The 21,881-nt window shown below is 34.1% G+C and overlaps 2 protein-coding genes across 4 annotated transcripts in view; one reads left to right on the top strand and one right to left on the bottom strand.

Annotated features, from left to right (window-relative positions):
• The window catches only part of LOC100368833 (uncharacterized), a 34,171-nt gene extending 32,730 nt beyond the window's left edge, over positions 1–1,441 (top strand). The window contains exon 27 of the mRNA XM_085504273.1: positions 152–1,441. Coding sequence (XP_085360399.1) covers positions 152–346 — 195 coding nt within the window. The 3' untranslated portion in view covers positions 347–1,441. The remainder of the gene's footprint in view (positions 1–151) is intronic.
• A 561-nt stretch (positions 1,442–2,002) lies between these two features.
• Positions 2,003–21,881, bottom strand: part of LOC100329053 (prominin-like protein) — a 65,153-nt gene continuing 45,274 nt past the window's right edge. Inside the window, exons 19-25 of one of the 3 annotated variants that reach the window (XM_085504274.1) lie at positions 21,365–21,454; positions 20,771–20,975; positions 12,415–12,510; positions 11,662–11,727; positions 8,827–8,892; positions 6,225–6,437; positions 2,003–4,476 (exon numbers count right to left, since the gene is read on the bottom strand). In XM_085504274.1, coding sequence (XP_085360400.1) covers positions 4,340–4,476; positions 6,225–6,437; positions 8,827–8,892; positions 11,662–11,727; positions 12,415–12,510; positions 20,771–20,975; positions 21,365–21,454 — 873 coding nt within the window. In that variant the 3' untranslated portion in view covers positions 2,003–4,339. The remainder of the gene's footprint in view (positions 4,477–6,224; positions 6,438–8,826; positions 8,893–11,661; positions 11,728–12,414; positions 12,511–20,770; positions 20,976–21,364; positions 21,455–21,881) is intronic. The other 2 variants (XM_085504275.1, XM_085504276.1) reach the window with 2 other exon arrangements.

The following is a 21,881-nucleotide window of genomic DNA, read 5'->3' as shown; positions in this document are numbered from 1 at the left end:
TAAATGGAACACTGTTAGGGAGGGGGGGGCAGTAAACTTGTGCCAATTTGAATGCGAAATATTTTAATTGCCTGAATTTCATAAAAGTAATTTGTGATATTGATTAACAATCACTGAAAGTTCATGTTTTCGTTGCGTCTGTTTTCATAAGGGTTTACAAGAGCCACCTGAAGAAGAGACATGTGACGAAATGCAAGCAACGGCTTTAGCCATACAATGGAAGAGAAAATTTGACAGACATCGAATGATTGAATCAAGTTATACAGAAACTGACGACTTAGGGCTGAGGATTGTTAACAAAAATATAACCGCACCAACATTGACAGAGATATTCATTCCTAGATAGTCAGTAATAATTGTCACAATATTTATAGAATAATAATGTCTTCATTTGCATAATGCGTCATACAATCTTCAATTAAAATTGCATTCCCCTATTGCAAATATATGGAACACTTTTATAACAAAATGGGAAAACACAATGTTTAAAAATGTATTAAAAGTAGATTTCACTCCCCTCACTTTGGAGAGTACTGAAGGGTCTCATCCCTAAGACAGACATACCGGTATCTACAATGTAATTGACTTTCAATGACAAATAGTCTCCTAACTCAGTGTCTGTTTTACAAATCTAGCCTAATTTAAGGTGTCTACTTATATTCCTATTCACAATCTCAACATATCAGTGGAAATGCAATTTTACACAGTATTCCCCAAGTTTCCTGGATTAAAGTACTGTTACTGTTGATTCTTATCTCAGGTTGTTATGTCTATCATGTAAGTTTCTGTCAGTTTATAAATTTTGTTATTTATGTGTCTGAAATTTGTTTAATTTATTATTATTTTACTTTGATACAGCACATTTTCACTGAAAAAAACTATTTTTCTTAATGTGTGATATGGTCTTTTGCTTGAGTTTCCAATGTTTTAACATTTAGTTCTTATACTTTTGATGTTTCTCACAACAGAGGCTATTTTATATTTTTAGTTCATGAAAATTGATTTTTCTACTTGAAATCTTAATTACCGGTATAATTTCCACTTGTCACAGGGGACGTCTTATTGATGCAGCAATTACCTTGATATGAAAAAAACTATTGAATACTAAACTTGTAAATTCATTAAGTATATACTTCTATATGATGTACATATTTCAGTTCTTTGAGTATTGTATATATTCTTTATTGAAAAACTGTCAAGTGAATATACTGGTACATAATTCTGATTCAAGAATCACTTGAACTTCTCATCTGGGCTAGGCTTCAACAGTTTACCTTATTATATATATATATATATACACGATTGAGAATGTAAAACATTTAAAACCAAAGTCTTCAAACATTTATCCAAACACCTTGATAGTATGTACTCTTAGTCTATAGATTTTCAATTGTATAGCAATTTGGTATAGGTAGATTTGTAATAAAATATATCTCATGTATACATGTATAATATACACACACACACTCGTGACGTAGATTTCATGGAGTGAAAGTAATCATGCAGGTAAATCCATGGTACCAAAGCAATCATACAAGGTTATTATGAGTATGCACGGAGACAGTACAGCGAGAGTATTGACAGACACACGCAGCGGAGGTCGATGCGACCGCATACTGTTTTAGTGCATACTTTGAGGTATCCCGGAAATAACCTTATTAGGTATACATTTTTTCCTTCCAAGGATACATCATAGGAATGCAGAAAACCCTCGCGAATGCCACGTTTGTTTTTATTAATAGAGAATGATTACGTGCGTAATCATTCCATATTTGGAATTCACATTTTCTTATATGGTAGGATGAAAATACCCCACAAAATTATGCTGTAACTTATGGCGTGCAGTGACAGATGTATGAGTTTTATTTGTATTAAATTTTGCCTTTTACAAATGCATCAATGGGAGTACAACCTCGTGGTAGTTGCCTTTCAATCAAGCTATGTCATCTCCATACAAAGGAATAATCAATGCATGTAAAAATCATACAACAGACAAATGAGCTTTCATTAGACAAGATATTCTTTAATTTTATTGTTTCACAAAGTAAAAAAATAATTTGCCAACATCATTTAAAATTATACAACAAAACTGATTATTTATGTAGGCCTTTACTTTATTCTGTTCCAATAATTTGTACGTCTGTTAGGATATGCCAACAAATCAAACCAAACCACTGCAGAGTGCTATGACCACACCTTTTTGAGATGAAATTGTTGAGGTCATGGTAGTAATTTGGCAGTCACAAATGTTTTTCGAGTATTAACCTAAAAGTACGGCAGTACAATGTTACTGAGAAATTAATACGTTTTTAATAAGCTTACTGGTATATAAGCCTGTGAAAAGTTAGATAATACTGGTGTACCTGAATATATCCATTGAAATGTGTAGAACATGCCTACATATATGGAATTCACAAATATCTTCTGTTATCTGTGGCACCGAATACTGTTGATGATCATGTATAAGGGTTGAAGTGTGGATGCTGAGCAAACTGCCCGTGGTTGGCAAGATTACAATTGTTCTAAAAGCCAAATCTGCATAAACCGGGGAAATTTTGCAGCATCGGGTACTTCAGAGACGGCAAGAAACTGGTGTAAATTTGACCTTGTAAAATAACGACTCACGCATGTTAATATAGAATACTATGAAATAAATGACAATGAAGACTTGTATACAATAACTCAATTAGAATACATAATCAACATCTTTGGTGTCAACATTGCACAGACATCCCATAATGCAAAAGGGAACACAACCTTGTATATTGCCTGTTTCTCTGTTATAAAAACCTTGTTCACTTTTGTACTGGAATAGTATGTTTCTGCGATAAGGTTGTAAGATTTGTTGAGACCAGCTTCGCTACAAATCTGACTATTTTTTTAAAATTATCATATGGTAATTCCAGAGACTGAATAATACTGATACCTTTCCTGTTCTGGTTTTCTTTGCAAGTGTGAACACTATATTAAACCAAACATTATGTATGATATGTAAGATTATAATTGCAACAATGAAGCTTCATTTGACAAGATAAATGCCCTAATTAAATTAATTAGATATGGCAGCGATAAAACAATGTACCGTCAAATCTGTATTACAAGCCGCATCCCATTCTTTTTGAACAATTGAGAACCAAAAAATCACCATGTGTAGCTCTATTATAAGCCGCATCTTCTCTGTTGCCTGGTGCCATTTTAATAGAAGCTGCAGTTTCTAATACAGACTTTACAGTACTAATTATTAAAAACTTTCAATTGAAAATAACACACAAAAAATGATTATATTAGGTAAGTACAATGCAAAATTAAAAATATCTATTAAACTAAAAAGTATAGCACTTCAAAACCCCTTGAATGCCAAATGAACTTGCTTTATGTTTTCCCGATTGTAGAAAAATACACAGTGTAGGTGTGAAAAATTCCAGCATCCAAAGAGTTTATCCCTTTGACTGCCAGATATTTTTCCTGTCCAAAATTCAATGCAAATATTTCACATTTTATAAAATTGTCACTAAATCTCATCATCATTTTGGTCCATACAGACAGTTTCAGATACTGCATTCAGTTTTTGACCAAAAGGTTGTCAATTCTCATCAACATTTCATATAAGGAGCAGTTTGTACACAATCATTTCGTTGTTGGTGCCAAAACTTGACAATGGCTATCAAAGGGGTTAAGCTTGTAATCCTGATAATAAAAATATTGCTAATATATGGTGTTGAGATACAGGTACAGTAATATTTAGAAGACTTTAACCAAGCACCACTCCTAAAAGTGTATTACATTATTGAGTACAAGTTTAAAACATCAATACTGATTTTTAATAATAAAAATTGATTTTTCAACAAAAATTGACATTTTTAAAAATATTATATCCACACAGAAAAAAAAATGCATCAATAGTTATCTCTTTTTATCCATTAGATTTTTGGGTCCTGTACTTTTTATTTTCAACAAGAGCAAAAGATTATATTGGATATATTTAATATGCACTTTGACACACATACGCCCTCTTGTGGTGAGTTTATCACTACTATTGTTTATAGAGGCCAATGTTCCCATAAATCATAGACCCTCCAGTTATCTACTGGAGGGTCTATGCATAAATGTATTAAAAATTTAATCAAATATATTCCAGTCATACAAGTTACTAGGAACTTAACCACAATTATGATATCACTACTGTACCGGGTACGTGTCCTCCCAAATTGCAAAATAAGGCAATTCTCAATCTTATTTATCAAAATGCTTATTAAGTAATACATTCACAATTGTTTCTAAATTCAATGACAAAGTAGTTCCACTTCCAAGGCTAGCCCAGGTATGACAAGGTGGGCCTTTAATATAGATGATTTATATTACGAGGAAATCCTGCTCCAGTTGACATAGGTCTGCCACCATTCATTTGTTGGTTTCCATAAGTCCAATTGTCAATGTCTATCTGTCCAGCAGATGCTGGTATATCCATTCCACTCGCTAATAATAAAAAACAATCATTTTTAAGGGAGTAATCTCTATTGCACACTGTGTCTGCCATATTCAGCAGTAGTCATTCGCAAGTCATTTAAATAAAGCATGTACTTCAGTAAAGAGCTCAATCCAGTACAGTATGTCTATTAAGTATTTTGCATTGGAGGTACAGTACAGTACAGTCAAGAAGTAAATCTGATATGGTTGGCATATACATGTAGGGCACATTTTAACAAACTTGCCAGGATGAAAACTAGTTTGCAAGTTCACCAGACTAGCACAAACTTTGACAGGATATTAAGTACTGTGCTGGTCAACATTCTGTTTTAGTAGGATATTCAGGGATGGAGACATATTCTGGGGACGGAGATACGTCACAGAATGTTCTATGTTGCTAAGACACACACCACTGTATTTCTATGACCTGCTGTGGAACGCCGGTCGAAGAGCCAGTGAAAAAAGCTTATGACCAGAAAACTGCACAAACTCAATTCTGAAGCAAACCTGAGCAATCAAATTTATATATATTGCACATGTAGGGGTAATCTTGTTACACTGTTCAGGGGAGTCTCAACATCTAGCCTAAAGTACAGTTTTCTGAGAGTTTTCGACCATTGTTTTCACCGGTTGTGATTGCCTGGTGGAGATAAATGCTTGGATGTGCGCTCCTGAGAATACTGTAGTTCAATTCTAAGGGGTTGTTGATAAATGCTTGGATGTGCGCTCCTGAGAATACTGTAGTTCAATTCTAAGGGGCTGTTGATAAATCATGCGTATAGCAAATTAAATCTCTTTGTTTAGAAGGACGGGGTTGAAGGTGATTTCAGTTACAAAAACTGCACAGAGTTGTATTCAATGTTTGTTTCATTTGTTAACACTTGCAAACTTTTATTTGGGGGGGGGGATAAAACAAAAAGATTGCGTTTGCTATATGTATGTTTTAATTATTCATCGCCCCCACCCCCACCCCCACCCAGAAGCACACAAACTAAAAATTGAAATACCATAAAAACAAGACAAATACTAGAAACCAGGTTAAAAAGATGATAAAATAGTAGCAGTATTTTATCGTCTTTTTAACCTGGTTTCCAGTGTTTGTCTTGTTTTTATGATATTTCACTCCGGCTTCTTCAAGACATTTGGATCCACTTGGCACTAAGTGCCATTTGTGTTTGGAGTCACTTGTATTTGATTGTATTTGATAAACTAAAAATTATATTTATTGCATATTGTATCATTAAATTATGACTTAGTTGACATGGAAACGCCTTCATTTACATAAAATTCATACACTACCAATAAAGCACATGTGGACAGTCTGGTTTAATGTATTTGAGAAGTGAAATAGTATCTCATACCAGTACAATGGATAGAACAATGCATCCATTAGGAAAACATTTCAAGTCAGTCTAGTACTGGTACGGTACATAATGGTCATTGTCAACACCAGGTCAATACTGGTTCAAAACGGTATATGTACTACATCCTAGTCTTGGTGCAACATCCACAAGTCTAAGAAAATAATCCAGGATCATACAGGACAAAGGTCACTTAACGTAAACACACAAAGCATGCCAATATCATACTGCACTCATTTATAATGAAGATAATTTAACAAAATGAACACTTAAATAAAAATAAATGAAAATGAATAAAGGACTGTGCGGGCACATTTGGCTGTAAGACATGGTAAATATTTTCTACATTAGGAAAATAATTTTACAATGTACTAGTATAAAAAAAAAGCATATTACCAGGATGCTCGTAGTACAATGGGTTACGTGTTGCTTTAGCTGGTTTGAGGTAGTTATAAGACTCACTGTCTTCTAGTGAATCATAATAACCAGAGAGATGGTGATGATGATCTGGGGCATTCAAGTCATTCTGCTCATCAGTTTGTTGGCTATACCGTTGAAATGCTGATGGTTGATGATTAATGTATGGTCTTGAACGATCACTGTAATCTGCTATGGAATGCAATGAAATGAGAACAAATATGCCATGCAAAAAGCAAACACAAAATGGTCATTGAAAGATAATGAGATTTTATAACAGTGGATATAATGTCAAAAAGTTTGAAATCACAATTACATTTTACCAAATTTGTCTCAATGCATGAATCGCATTAGGTTAATAATTGATTAGCCTGGTTATAAAACTTTGATTAGCAAAGTAATCATCTAAATTAGCTTGAAAAATACATGATTCATGGTATTGTAGAGCAGCTCAGAAGAATTACTATTTATGGCTTCAAAACACAATTCATTCCATCTCCCATTGTTAGCCTGCTGGATACATGGTCTGGGAATATTCTATAATACATAGCTAAAACCAACACCAGGCGAAGCAGTTCATTTCCAGATAATGCTTAATTTAGTTTCCCTGATAATATTTTGAATTTAGTGTGCTGCACAGTAGTATGATTCAAAGATATACAAGTAAAGGAATGCAACTTTTATAACCTGGTATGACGACATGGAACAAAAATACCAGAAAATTATTAGGCCAAGTGAAATTGTACATATGTCGCACAAATAATATCCTGCTCACAAGGAGCTATCCAAATATATAAATATATAACTTTATGAACTGGCAGATTTATGTTATTAATCAGACAGTGCCTTGATTTTTAAAGCTTGGTGTCAGTAAAAAAAGTTTCACACACAAACAATTTCTTCAGACAGGATATTCTATAGCAATGTTTTCACAAATCATTCAAGAATTGAGCTTATCGTTGCATCAATAATAGACATACTGTAAATGGCTGTTATTTCATAATTAGAACAATTTTTGTGAATGGGGGGAGGGGGGGTGACAGTGAAAATTTGACTGTCATTTCGCAAGAATCGCAGTGACTTCCAAGAAATTTGATACCACTTTCATTTAGTGGATTGCCCTTAAACAATTAAATCACAAAAATGTTGAACAATGAAAATTACACAATTGTTTTATAGTTCTACGATCATACAAATCTCAAAACAGCATAGAGATTAATTTGTTAAAACAAAAGATATAGAAATGAAATAAGGTATTAGTATTTACAGTTCCTGCAAGAAAAAGCTAGTTTAGTTTTGTGCTATATTTTCTTTGATATTTGAGACTGATATAAATATCTGAATTTGGGTTCATAATTTGATATACGTCCCTGAATCACAATGTATTAAGTTTCAGTTTGTTGTCTTGCATATACCGTACTTTCAAGTTCCATTCTCAGATGACATTCCCAAGCACTGATATTTTCCTGTTATTATACACATATTCAATGGCATGAATATGTGGAATATATACTATCGGTACAATGCATTGAATGATATACTGTGGAATACTTTATTTTCGCTGGAATTAATTTTCGCTGAAAAGGCTTTTTGGGCATTTTGTATGGAATTTATTTTCACTGATTTTTGATGAGTTTAATGTGAAATATAGGAAAAAAAGTATATTCGCTGGATTTTACTTTCATGGAATCATCCCTTCAGCGAAAATAAATTCCAAGCGAATATAAAGTATTCTACAGTATTCAAATTGAGATCAAGTCTGAGAAGCATCTTCCGAACAACTGAATTTTGTTTTGGCTACCCATTTGGTTTGTTAATGTTGTTTAAAAGTCATTTTCAAAAACTTATGAATAATGTTCCAATGCACACAGACTCCTAACAATGTGCCTTTGTTCCAAATTATTACAATAATTGGGTTAATTCCCAGAGTTGCACAATAAATGTTGTATAATTATCCATAAACACCTGGTCTTAAGAAAAGTATCATCTTAAGAGTAGAACTTGTAGAAGTAGAGTAGAATTGCTAAAAAATACTTAATATAAATGTGAAATTTTAATATGAATTTGATATCAGTCTCATATCACCAAAATACTGTAGAACACTGTTTTTAAGTAATATTTTTATGAAGGCACGAATGATGGTATTGTATGTGCTGTGCTCTAGAGCCTAGGATTCAAATTAAAAATATATTGCTGCAAGTCAATACACTGTTTTGCGTGTCAGTTTTGTAATTCCCAGAATGCTAATAAACTTTCTTTGGTTCAGCTTTGACAGTTGAAGCATGCTCAGTGAATTTTGAATAAATTTGCATCACTAATAAGATAAGCGACCATTAATTCAGAAGCATTTTTAGATCTGCCTTGCACATACTCTAGGCTAATCTGTACAAGACAGAAGACAAAACTTAACATTTATTAATTTGTCAAAATGCCATTTTCAATTATCACAATTCACCATCAAAATAATCTACTTTGATAACTGAGTGTTCTTGAGTATCAGCAATCCACCACCAGGAAAAGTGAGACTGGCTAAAGAGAATGAAAGATAAAAAGTTTGAACACCATGACTGGAACTAAATACCGTTAGATGTATATGGCAATACCCGGTGTTGATATGCTGCTGGAATACCTCTACCTTGATGACCATCTAAATGACAACAAACAAACAAAATTATGAAAATGAAAATGCAAATAAAAACATAAATATGCAAGCATATAAACTGAACCTAAGATACAAAACAAACTAAGAAAAGAAAACGTGCAGTTTTAACAGAAATAAGATCAACGAAAGCAAAAGCGTTTTTCAAAATTTATTTGTTTATTAATCTCAAAAAACAAAACATCATATCTAGTTATTACAAATAAAATTGATTTAATAGAAATGATTATCAACATCTTGTAATTTTTTTCTTCTTTAAATTTAGATATGATTTCTGTTGTTGTGCTGCACCATAGTTATCACTTTACAAATGTAAATTACCTTCAAATTAAATGATACCAGGGAATTCATTTTCTTATTTAGAATGCTGTGTTTTAAGCTAGTCAAATTGTAGATGGTTCTGCCTAACATGCAGATATTAACATATTGAATGCCAATTTCCTGAATATAAAATGGATTCACCCTAGAATCCAGAAAAAAGAAAACATGTCTTAATTTTGATGAGCTGCTGTCATGATATTATTCAGAATACAGTTTAAATGATGTGAACGAAAAGATCAAGGACTCAAAGAAACTCTAGATGAAGTAAAACTTATGGCTTACCACTGTACATTAATCTCTCTTATACTTTTACAATGACTGACTTTCCAACTCTTGAAATTGCATGGGTACAAGGTTTGATAAACCAAACTAGTACAGCACATTCAACAACAAAAATCTGCCAATTGTAATTAAGTCCAGACAACCCTGGTGCTACAACAAACTAATTACTAGTACATTGTAATGGATTTAATTATTATTCAAAAAATCTGCATAAATAAATAATTTTACAACACATGAGTAGCCCTTTACTCACAATGTTTTTGTTTTTTTATCAATCATGTTTTTTTTTATCAATCACAATGTACATTTTTTTTTTTAAAAAGTCACTTGTGTCACAATTCCTGATTAAATTATCTTGAGAACCAAACATTCAGTAGTGACAGTACAACAACAATAGGCTCCCAAATGAATTTTAAATTTACAAAATATAATTGATTGCCATGGTGATGAAATACAAGAGCTTGCCTGATAGCATTGGTTGCTATGGTTGTGATAACAGTGGTGAATAACCCAGTTTTGAAATGGATGCAGGATGCTTAAGCAATGGAAAATAATTGCATTAAGGGTTAAGATAATATTATGACTTAATACTGTATTTGCTCTATTAGAAGCGCATCTCTGATAGAAGGAAAGTAAAACAAAAATTACATTTACAGTATGCTGTATTTTGACACCTCTGTCATTTAAACATAAATTTGTATGCGTTACTAATAAAACAAATACAGTGTGTGGAAAGAAACAATAAATTTTATACATATTAAAGGCAACAAAGATAGATAATTTCAGCCTAAAGTAAATGTATTAATTAAAAACATATTTAGAAACAGCAGTACATGAGAATGTACGTGTATTCAAATAAACAACTGAGGTATTAAAATGAGCTGGGAACTGCTCACCTCAAATGGAGATTTTAGCTTTTAGTCCCAAGATACACAGGTCATAATCACAGTTCGGAAACTGTGTCATAATCAAAGAATTTACCCAAGCAACTACATTATATTAGCTATGTACCAGTCTCAGAATTCTGATATTAGCTACATTTTTGTAATAACCATTGATGAAAACTTAAGATAATTTGCTAATATTGCTTTTAAACAGTACCCAGTTTTTTAACACAAGAACTGTACATAACTTAGCTCAGGATATTTAGTTTATTGCCTGTAAACTTTTATTTGAAGTTCATAACTAAGGAATCAGTAAGCAATATAACTGAGACACGAGTAATGCAAAATGACAGCACCATCCAAAGCTGAGGTATTACCTCCCTTACTGCTACTAAAATAAATTATTCATATCTCAGACATCCGATTACTAACTATTAAACATAATGAATTAAAATGCAATCTAAATTTTACACATTATTAACGGATAAATGAACACAAATTGGAATTCTGTGTATTTTTGAAAAAATAGTTTATCACCTGCCGATTCATAAAATAAAGGCAGTTTTCAATCACATATGTAAAAGTACATCTTAAAAGTATATATTATTTGAAATGCAGTCAAGGATTTACAATTATAGCAAAGCTATGTGGCAGCAAATAAAAGGAAGATTTCTCTGAATCTATAATTATGGAAGCAAATTCAAGGCAAATTGAACATAATATATAATCACAAATTGATTTCAAATATTTCAAATTTCATTTTTGATTTTTTTATAAACTGAAGAAAAATTGCACATTTTATTGACATGTGTCTTAATGTATATCAACACTTGCTACGATGAAAATTTACCAAGATTTATTGGTCTTACATGAACTGGTTTGAATAATTATCAGATTTGTTGTTCATTTTTGTTCTCCACACATAAAAGAATTGTCATCACAAATTTGTTTTCCCAAGACTTCCACAAATTCATGTAAATGGCTTCTGTAGAAAATTGCTTTTTTTTTTACATTTTTTCGTTCAAAAAAATATATAACTTTTTTTAAATTAAAGTAGAAAAGCAGAATCAGCATAAAAAAGAAACAGTAATAACATTAAGAAAGGTGTAAATTAAGTACAATGGAAAACAGAAACTTAAAAACTTGATGTTCTTAAAAATAGAATGCATGATAGCACATATATAAGCAGAAGAGTATGATATAAAATAATCTGTTTTTGTAGAGGATATAACTTAGAAGTAATTATTAGGTGACACTAACTGACTCTCACCATTGTAAGGAGGTGGGGGCACTGCACGTGCAGACATCGGGTGATTGTAGGCCATGATTGGATCATCTGAAAAAAAAAATTACAAATTTTCATAAATCTTTTTATACTGGTAATTGCTTTGGGCATATCCACTGGTCAACCCTGGCTTGTGCATTCAACTTTCTATAAATGAGTATGAATACACAGACTAAATGTATACTGCCGATTGGAGGGCAGTTTTCAGCATGATGGCAAAAAACGAATCAGGATTTATATGAGGATGAACTGTAAATTGTCTCAACTTAGTACGAGACAAAAGCCTGAAAATTGTATACACTGCAGCTGTGAACATATCACTCTGGCCACAGAGCTTCTTTTAAATTATGATTGCACATGTTTCAAAGATCTACCAACATTCGGACAACTACAGAACTAAAAATAACTTTTGAAAACCATAGATTTGATAAGTATGGCAGTTAAAGCTGTTTAGTCACATAAGATAATACAAGTTAAAGTTAGTGGACAGTTGTAGTCACATGATGAGATAATGTATAGTGTCCACATGATCAAAGATTTTGTTCACATGGCAGTCACATGATGAAAAACTGTGTCCACATGTTGCTCACATGATCAGAGTTTGTTCACATGATGAAAAACTGTGTCCACATGTTACTCACATGATTAGAGAGTTTGTTCACATGATGAAAAACTGTGTTCACATGTTACACACATGATCAGAGAGTTTGTTCACATGTTTGTAATGTCTGTACCTACCATGCATGTATTGTGGATTAGCATGACCCGAGTAATCTTTATTAGAAGCACCATTATAATGATTGGGTTGGTCGTGTACAACAAGATGATTAGTGTCTGGAACAACATAAGAATAATAAATTAACCAAAGAAAAATAATTAACACACATAGAGAAGAAATAAAGAAAAAGTAATCACCAGCAGCATGCGTCAAATTGATGGTTGTCACATGATGTCACTGGATTTCAGATATGATATATAGCGTGAACCATGTTAAGAGAGACACGTATTCCTTCTAAGTCTGGGAATTTTACTTGTTCTGGCAGTGAATTATGGACTGGGGTTCTTAACAAATATTGTCACAGTGCTTTTGCAAAATATAAAATCTTGTACATTCATAGTAGCAAAAATGTTTACAGTATATATAGAAATGTTAGGTGCAGGGCTTGAACTTGAACTTGAGTTAAGAAGGCATCAAATTTCAGGGCAGCATTAGCATACAGGATATACTATACGTAAGAGGTGCATGTTTGAAAGGGCACCAAAGCTTGATGCCCCATTAAGTTCAAGCCCCAAAATTAGAAGCAACAGATGGATGGTTATTACAAAAAGTGGATAAACATCAGTAAATTAAATGTTACATGTATTAGACAATAAAATCAGACTTCACTATAAAAAAAAAATGTATAAAATTCTGGCTATATTGTTGAATATATCTGGGAAATTCACAGAATGCCTAATAATATGTATGAGATGTATGCAACCTTCAAATATCCTAGCTTCGTACACATGATATTTTATTGAACTGGTCAATGCTTGCTATTTCCAAAGACTTATAAGATAGTATGCAATTGGTGTTAAGATTATGAAGATTCCTTTGAAGTCATGCTAATGGAGAGATGATCATAAAATCAAAATCATAAATTTTTTTAAAAATGACAAGGTAAACGAGTGATTCCGTGAAAGAACTGGTTAGTCAGTTTCAGACTGTTATTGTAAGTGACCACTATTTTTAGCGCATGTATAACAATTTATTCTGTGAATGCCATATGCTACGGTGCCTGGATTTTCTTTTGTATTCCATGGAGTATCTGTATTCTACCATATTAGAAAATGTGAATTCCAAATATGGATTGATTACACAGCATTTCTAAGACGGTGGATGTTTTTGAGAAGTACATAGCAAGTAATTTTTAATAGTTTTCATCATTGTTCATGTATAATAATGTTATTGCAAGTGCAAAGTATACACTCAGACACTACGCGATTGCTTCACCCTGTGTTGTGAGAATACTCCGACTGTATTTTATTTGTGTATACTTTGAATAACCTCATATTAAAAAACCTGCCATTGTATCCCCCCCATAACAAATTACAGCATGCAATGTATTTTGTGGTAATGCAAATGCCTACCCCTGCAGGAACAAGCAAATTCCAAAACAGAACATTTATCCTCATAACAATGTAATATACATCATTGACTTTGTACTCTAAATTATTAAATCAAAAAATGCAATTTCCAGTTGTTTCAGAACGTTCATCAGTTAACAATGAGACACTGAATTATTTATGTATTGACTAGTTATGTGACAAACATGTGTTATAGACATTTTTAAGATCTGCTCAGTGGCAACAAAATTCTATAACAATACCATGAATAGCATTTACCCATCAATTATTAAGATTCTTGGACTGTGTCGTGTTGAGCCACTATTCTGAAATATTTTCTGATCAATTTTGGAAAATCTATGTTACTGTACTGTTATCAGTACCAGGTAAGCTGGTACCGGTATATGAATTCCGCTCTTTAAATCCAGTTGGTTGCAAAGTTTATCACTAGACTATAATATCAATACTGTCACTGTACATGGAAGTACACACATTAATTTTGTGCGAAAAATTATTCTCCAACTTGCTGCTGAACTTATTGAACTGAAAATTTTTTTTTGCTTAATTAATGCATATACATTCCGGCATTAATGGAAATTAAGGGATACCATCAGCCAACATATTAGTTAGAATTTAGTTTGGTTGATGTTTCCCCCTGTGCAAGACATTAATTTACTTTACAAAATACCCATTACAATTTATTTAATTCTATCAATATACATCATCTTAAACTTACCTGAAACAGACTATAGTATAAGGGTACACTATAGCCATGTGTACACTATAGCCAGGTAGTTACATTACAGCTATGGCATAACTTGTCACTTTTCCACCTCTAATCCTAACTCTAACCCAATCGCTACCCTCTATTGCCCCTCAAATTAATTGTAGATGACACATACAGTTATCCATAAGAACATATACAACTGAACTGGGGGAGGGGGCTGGAGGCTAGAGGTTAGGGTTACAGTTAAGGTAAGGGGTAGGGGTATATTGGAGAGTCTTTCCCTGGATTGCAATGCATGCTGATATTGTATAATTGTACAGAATACCATATTTTCCTGGGTGAACAATCTAATACTAGATATCACATTCTCAACTAAATTATCAAGTATGCAAATTTACACATCATTGATAGCACATGCAGCAATGAAGAGAGACTAAACAGATGCAAAAGTAATATCACATTGTTGTGAAGCCAATCTTTTTGTTTATATGAAGAGAAATAAAGCGACAGGTTATGTCACAGTCATACTGTACAACTCTCACACAAAATTTCCAGTACCTGGTATTCTTCATCGTTTCTATATTACAAGTCGTGTATGCCATGACAAAACGTTTGGCTATTTTGCACTTCAGTAATTAACTCTTTCAATTGCAGGGGAACAATTTTGACTGGAGTGCATGTGAATATACGTTACTAGTATGTGTACTGAGAAATAATTTTTAAACTCATAGTTGCTGTCGACATAGGAAGTAAAGTAAGCAAATAACACCGAATAAACGGCAAGGTAAAGACTATGTCTAATTATAGTAAATACGTACTGCGTGCGTGACTCGAACCGGCGCTCGCGTACGGCACCTAATCGCCTAGCTTCACGCCACTACACGTCTTCCCCTCGGCCACCGGGCATCCCCAATAAAGGATGCTTAATAACCGAGCTTATTACGTGCAGAGAACGTGAAACCCGTCCACGCGATACGCGCCACACAGCATGGCCAGAATGCGGCAAAGGCCTTCAGATCTGGCTGTAGTAGGATGGTGAAAGTAATGGTACAGCATTTTAACAGTGAATAAGTACTGAGAAATAATTTTTAAACTCATAGTTGCTGTCGACATAGGAAGTAAAGTAAGCAAATAACACCGAATAAACGGCAAGGTAAAGACTATGTCTAATTATAGTAAATACGTACTGCGTGCGTGACTCGAACCGGCGCTCGCGTACGGCACCTAATCGCCTAGCTTCACGCCACTACACGTCTTCCCCTCGGCCACCGGGCATCCCCAATAAAGGATGCTTAATAACCGAGCTTATTACGTGCAGAGAACGTGAAACCCGTCCACGCGATACGCGCCACACAGCATGGCCAGAATGCGGCAAAGGCCTTCAGATCTGGCTGTAGTAGGATGGTGAAAGTAATGGTACAGCATTTTAACAGTGAATAAGTACTGAGAAATAATTTTTAAACTCATAGTTGCTGTCGACATAGGAAGTAAAGTAAGCAAATAACACCGAATAAACGGCAAGGTAAAGACTATGTCTAATTATAGTAAATACGTACTGCGTGCGTGACTCGAACCGGCGCTCGCGTACGGCACCTAATCGCCTAGCTTCACGCCACTACACGTCTTCCCCTCGGCCACCGGGCATCCCCAATAAAGGATGCTTAATAACCGAGCTTATTACGTGCAGAGAACGTGAAACCCGTCCACGCGATACGCGCCACACAGCATGGCCAGAATGCGGCAAAGGCCTTCAGATCTGGCTGTAGTAGGATGGTGAAAGTAATGGTACAGCATTTTAACAGTGAATAAGTACTGAGAAATAATTTTTAAACTCATAGTTGCTGTCGACATAGGAAGTAAAGTAAGCAAATAACACCGAATAAACGGCAAGGTAAAGACTATGTCTAATTATAGTAAATACGTACTGCGTGCGTGACTCGAACCGGCGCTCGCGTACGGCACCTAATCGCCTAGCTTCACGCCACTACACGTCTTCCCCTCGGCCACCGGGCATCCCCAATAAAGGATGCTTAATAACCGAGCTTATTACGTGCAGAGAACGTGAAACCCGTCCACGCGATACGCGCCACACAGCATGGCCAGAATGCGGCAAAGGCCTTCAGATCTGGCTGTAGTAGGATGGTGAAAGTAATGGTACAGCATTTTAACAGTGAATAAGTACTGAGAAATAATTTTTAAACTCATAGTTGCTGTCGACATAGGAAGTAAAGTAAGCAAATAACACCGAATAAACGGCAAGGTAAAGACTATGTCTAATTATAGTAAATACGTACTGCGTGCGTGACTCGAACCGGCGCTCGCGTACGGCACCTAATCGCCTAGCTTCACGCCACTACACGTCTTCCCCTCGGCCACCGGGCATCCCCAATAAAGGATGCTTAATAACCGAGCTTATTACGTGCAGAGAACGTGAAACCCGTCCACGCGATACGCGCCACACAGTACGTATTTACTATAATTAGACATAGTCTTTACCTTGCCGTTTATTCGGTGTTATTTGCTTACTTTACTTCCTATGTCGACAGCAACTATGAGTTTAAAAATTATTTCTCAGTACTTATTCACTGTTAAAATGCTGTACCATTACTTTCACCATCCTACTACAGCCAGATCTGAAGGCCTTTGCCGCATTCTGGCCATGCTGTGTGGCGCGTATCGCGTGGACGGGTTTCACGTTCTCTGCACGTAATAAGCTCGGTTATTAAGCATCCTTTATTGGGGATGCCCGGTGGCCGAGGGGAAGACGTGTAGTGGCGTGAAGCTAGGCGATTAGGTGCCGTACGCGAGCGCCGGTTCGAGTCACGCACGCAGTACGTATTTACTATAATTAGACATAGTCTTTACCTTGCCGTTTATTCGGTGTTATTTGCTTACTTTACTTCCTATGTCGACAGCAACTATGAGTTTAAAAATTATTTCTCAGTACTTATTCACTGTTAAAATGCTGTACCATTACTTTCACCATCCTACTACAGCCAGATCTGAAGGCCTTTGCCGCATTCTGGCCATGCTGTGTGGCGCGTATCGCGTGGACGGGTTTCACGTTCTCTGCACGTAATAAGCTCGGTTATTAAGCATCCTTTATTGGGGATGCCCGGTGGCCGAGGGGAAGACGTGTAGTGGCGTGAAGCTAGGCGATTAGGTGCCGTACGCGAGCGCCGGTTCGAGTCACGCACGCAGTACGTATTTACTATAATTAGACATAGTCTTTACCTTGCCGTTTATTCGGTGTTATTTGCTTACTAGTATGTGGGTTTGGGCTACAGTTCATATGTGAACGCATTTCACATGTCACTCCAATTTCAAGTGTTGATTTTGGTCAGTGTATGCATCTTTTACACATATCACAATGCAATCACTGATATCTAAATTTAAATTATTTTGCAAATCAGCCAATCGCAAAACATGGAGTACTTTATAAATTGCACACTTAGCGTTGTTTGTGGCAATGTACATGTAGAATAAACAAACACACATACATACCATACCGGTATTAAAAGACAAGGAAGGAAGCAACAATGTCTATGTGAAAGCACAAAGCAAGACACCAGAAAAGAAAACAGACTTTCAATTATGTGCTGGCAGTTTTACCATAAGTTAGTAGTGCTTAGAATAAATAAAAGTGAATTATCACATACAGGCAAAATTAGAAATCAGTTTAGACAGTGTTTGCATTTAATAGTTGTTAGCGCAACACTTGTACCACCCACAGAAATGTGCCTTTGATATAATGAAATTAACTTTTGTATTCATATTGTATTTTAGATTTCCATTCACAGAAGTTGGTATACTTCAAGGTTTGTGTATTGATATTGAAGAGCAGAAAAAAAATAAAACATGTGGTGTATATGATAAAAACAATGTACCTACAGTTTTCTTAGACCTAGCACAACCAAAGACATTAACTGGGCATCACACAAAACTGACAATGCAAATAACAACTGGTAGATCAAGTGCAAGACAAATTACAAATATAGCTCTTAAAACAGAAAGACAACCTAAAACCATGAGTAAGAAAGCAACCAAGAGTTCCAAGAAGCAATACAGAGATAGAAAAGCAATAGTAATTAATTTATAGCCTAGTTTAAAAAAATACAAATAATTACGCTTATTTAAAATCAAAATAATTTTAAAAAATAAAGTAAAGCAAGCAATTCTATGTTTAACTCATTAGTTAAAATTTAAAAAGCAGTGTAATTATCCATGTTAATTGTAATTTGGATAGAATAAGAAAGGTTTCACAATAGCACATGTGTTGTATTACATTGGATAATCACAACAAACTCACTGAATATTGGTATGGAAGTATGGTTTTATTTGAAAAATTAATGAAGATGAAAATATAGTACATGTTCTTTAAGGATTAATATTATTGTATTTTTCAAAAAAAAAAAAATGTTACAGAATTATTGGCAAATACCAAAGAAACAAGAATATGGAATGATGTGTATAAGTACCATTAAAATAAAAACAGAAATAGCATGAACTTGTATTTTTTTTTTTTGTTACAATGTTTGTTAACTAAAGCTAAGATATTGCTGATGAAGTAAAATTGAAAAAAAGAAAAAATGACAATGAAAAAAGCAGCAATTACAAAGTATATTTTATAAGCTGACTGGTGAAATGTTTACTAATTGTATTATTATACAGCCAAGTTGTAGATCTTCCCATATAACAGGGACACAGTTGATTTCATTCAAAAAGCAATGTAATCATTTCTGTCCATCCATAGCTTCCACCAGAATCAACTCACCAGATACAACTCTGTCAAATCTAACTAAACAGAAAGCAACTTGCCCCAAACCAACACGATAATATACACTACCTGGTAATACCAATAACATAACTTATTATCGTACAACAAATTGTTTCAGACAAGGTTGCTCTGATAGGTTAAGAGAAGACAACTGCGAGCACATGTTGCAAGGAACTACTGCACAAATCATGACAGACATGCTCAGACCATTGGAAAAGATGCTTTAACCAGAACAGTTCTCTATCACCAAATAACTTCTACCAACATGTGAACACTCACCATTTGTATGTGTGTGCACATGTATGTGTGTGGTATGGAAAATGGATTCACGAGTTGAGAATGAAAATAAAGTCATGGCAGCATGAATATTCTGTACCAATCACAAGAATCACATCACAAGAAATGAAACAATGTTAGTAGTGCTAATAGTGATACCAAAAATACATGAATGAATCAACCTTAATGGGAAGAACCAGCCTTTAATAAGGTTACAGTGCTGTAATTTGTACTCTAGCTAGTAATTTATGTACATCTGTGCATAGTCTAACAAAAGCATATCAAAACAAAGTAACCTCCATGTATCAATATGAATAAAGGCCTTTTTTTTCTTATCCCAGGGATGGCACTTAAAGTGTCCAGCATATCACAAAGGAATTTCAATGCAATCCATTGAATAGCTCAATTATGAAAGTAAATTGTTCACACTTCGCAACTTCAAACACTACAATCACCACAATTGTGAGCAAAAACATGCAGCCTGCTGCATTTGCTTATGATAAATATATAATTATATACATTTTTAACCTGTGTGAAGCTTACTCAAGTTGGCAAGCTCTATGAGGAAACACAAATCCAAGGCACTTAATATAAATGCAATTTGTATAGTTTCTGTACTTATCTTGATGCTAAATAAGACTTGCTAAATCAAGTAAATCCTAATTTTATAGGCATTTTACTATTTAACAAAATGTAAATGTTATATGTAATAATTTCACGATATCTAATTATGAACTGGCCCTTGAAAATATACAGTTCATATATTTCAATAATAATTCCATCTCTGAATCAAGGCATTTCCCCCTGTATCCTGCCATTTCAAATAAATGCATGATGATTCTTCTTTTCAAGACAAACAACTATCCTGCCCAGACACCACTTGATCTCCAAAAACACTTGGAAGTGAACATGATGCTACAAAATGCTACAGCCAATTTTCAACTGAATTGGATGCTCTTTTACATGTTTTGGCTAAACAATGTTGAAATTTAACTTTCATGGAATCACCATTTGGCCGACAGCTCAACATTCTGCCTCATATAAAACTGGAACATAAGAGCTATTAGTAAACTCATCTTCTGGGACATACACTATTTTATACCTTTTACCTCGTTTTCCAACTAAAATTGAATTCTCAGGAACATTTCTGAAATGGTCATTATTAACAAGATTAGTAGAAGGAAAAGAAAATGCTATAGATCTATCACCTAAACCATCTGCAGTGTCAGCATCACTGTTCATGTCTTTCATGGCAACACTATCTGTTTGGTTTTTCTTGGCCTTCTTTTTTTCTTTCTTGTTTTTAGGATATTCTTTATGCATGATACGATAGTATTTGGCTAGCTTTACACCATATATAATACTTGGCACATAGAAGAATACACACCATCCAAGAGTGAACCATATTAAATTCTAGTAAAGAATATAAAGTTAATATTAGTGTATCTATAACATAAATGGCTTGAATACAAGTGATTGTTTTATGTGATTTCCTATTACAATGTTTGTCTCAAGGATGCATAAATTATACATCCCACTTTTTCCCACACAAACCTACCAACCGTACTCTGTTCATGTGGGGTCTAGTTGCATGTAGGAGATTTAGAGACTTATTCTATGTACAAGGATGACATCTATGACCTACCCCGGTATGTCCTGAGTACACGACTGATATTTTTAATATTTCCATACCCAGATAGAAGCTAAATCCATAAGTGTATTATTACAAATTGGTAATGTAAGCATTAACTGCTTGTACACTTTTAGGATTTTCTGAGAGATTTCACTACTAAACAACTTACCAGAGCATCAATAGAATAATTACATAGTATAACCACAGCTGAATCATATATAGTTCTTACAGGCAAACAACGAGCTACTTCCTCTGTAATCTGTTGAGAAACAGAGAAAAGTCTGGTTAATTCAAAAAAATCCCTGAATGAGATATTTACTATTACAACTACAGAATTGATCATATTCATTGTAATTTCTTCATGGCCAGAATATACACTTGAATCTTTTGAGCATGTACAAAGCTATTTTATACAGACAACTTCTCTCCACCTGAAATGTTGACAAGACAAACCTTTTGATCAAAACCTAAAAACAACATCTGAACTGATGATGATGATGACAAATGATGTGAAAATGTATGACTAAATTTTGGGCAGAAAAAATATTCAGCACTCAAAAGGATGAAATTTTAAATAAAAGTTATTTAGACATTAGAATTTTGTTCAATATCTAAATTAAACAAATATTGCTAGTTATTGTGGTTTTACTTCAATTACATTTCTAACAAACATTCCTTCAATTATA

Source organism: Saccoglossus kowalevskii, chromosome 10 (genome assembly GCF_978046115.1).
Source record: "Saccoglossus kowalevskii chromosome 10, keSacKowa6.1, whole genome shotgun sequence".
NCBI lineage: Eukaryota > Metazoa > Hemichordata > Enteropneusta > Harrimaniidae > Saccoglossus > Saccoglossus kowalevskii.
Note: the sequence above shows the minus strand (reverse complement) of the source record. Positions and strands in the feature narration are given on the sequence as shown.